Raw genomic sequence first — 260 nt, forward strand, 5'->3', positions numbered from 1 at the left:
CTGTCACCTGCGGTGGGGTACACCCCTCAGCATCAGAATGGGCTGCACCACCCCCCACAGCAGCCCTGTTTCTAGTGCATCTCCCCCTAAAAAAAAGCCCGACCTGCCCCCACTTACCAAACCGAACAGGCATGGTGGGCATGGCCAGCATGGTGGGCATGGCCATCCCCGGCTGGGGGTACCCCCCTCCTGCTGGGTACCCCCCTGGCGGCATGTACCCCCCTGCTGCAGGGTATCCCCCCGGCTGCGAGTACCCCCCG

At 65.8% G+C, this 260-nt stretch overlaps 1 protein-coding gene across 1 annotated transcript in view; it reads right to left on the minus strand.

The window, feature by feature from the left end:
• Positions 1–214, minus strand: part of TMBIM1 (transmembrane BAX inhibitor motif containing 1) — a 2,899-nt gene extending 2,685 nt beyond the window's left edge. Inside the window, 1 exon segment of the mRNA XM_010133847.1 lies at positions 104–214. Coding sequence (XP_010132149.1) covers positions 104–214 — 111 coding nt within the window.
• Between the last annotated feature and the right edge of the window lie 46 nt (positions 215–260).

This window comes from Buceros rhinoceros, unplaced genomic scaffold, assembly GCF_000710305.1.
Source record: "Buceros rhinoceros silvestris isolate BGI_N320 unplaced genomic scaffold, ASM71030v1 scaffold24633, whole genome shotgun sequence".
Lineage (NCBI taxonomy): Eukaryota > Metazoa > Chordata > Aves > Bucerotiformes > Bucerotidae > Buceros > Buceros rhinoceros.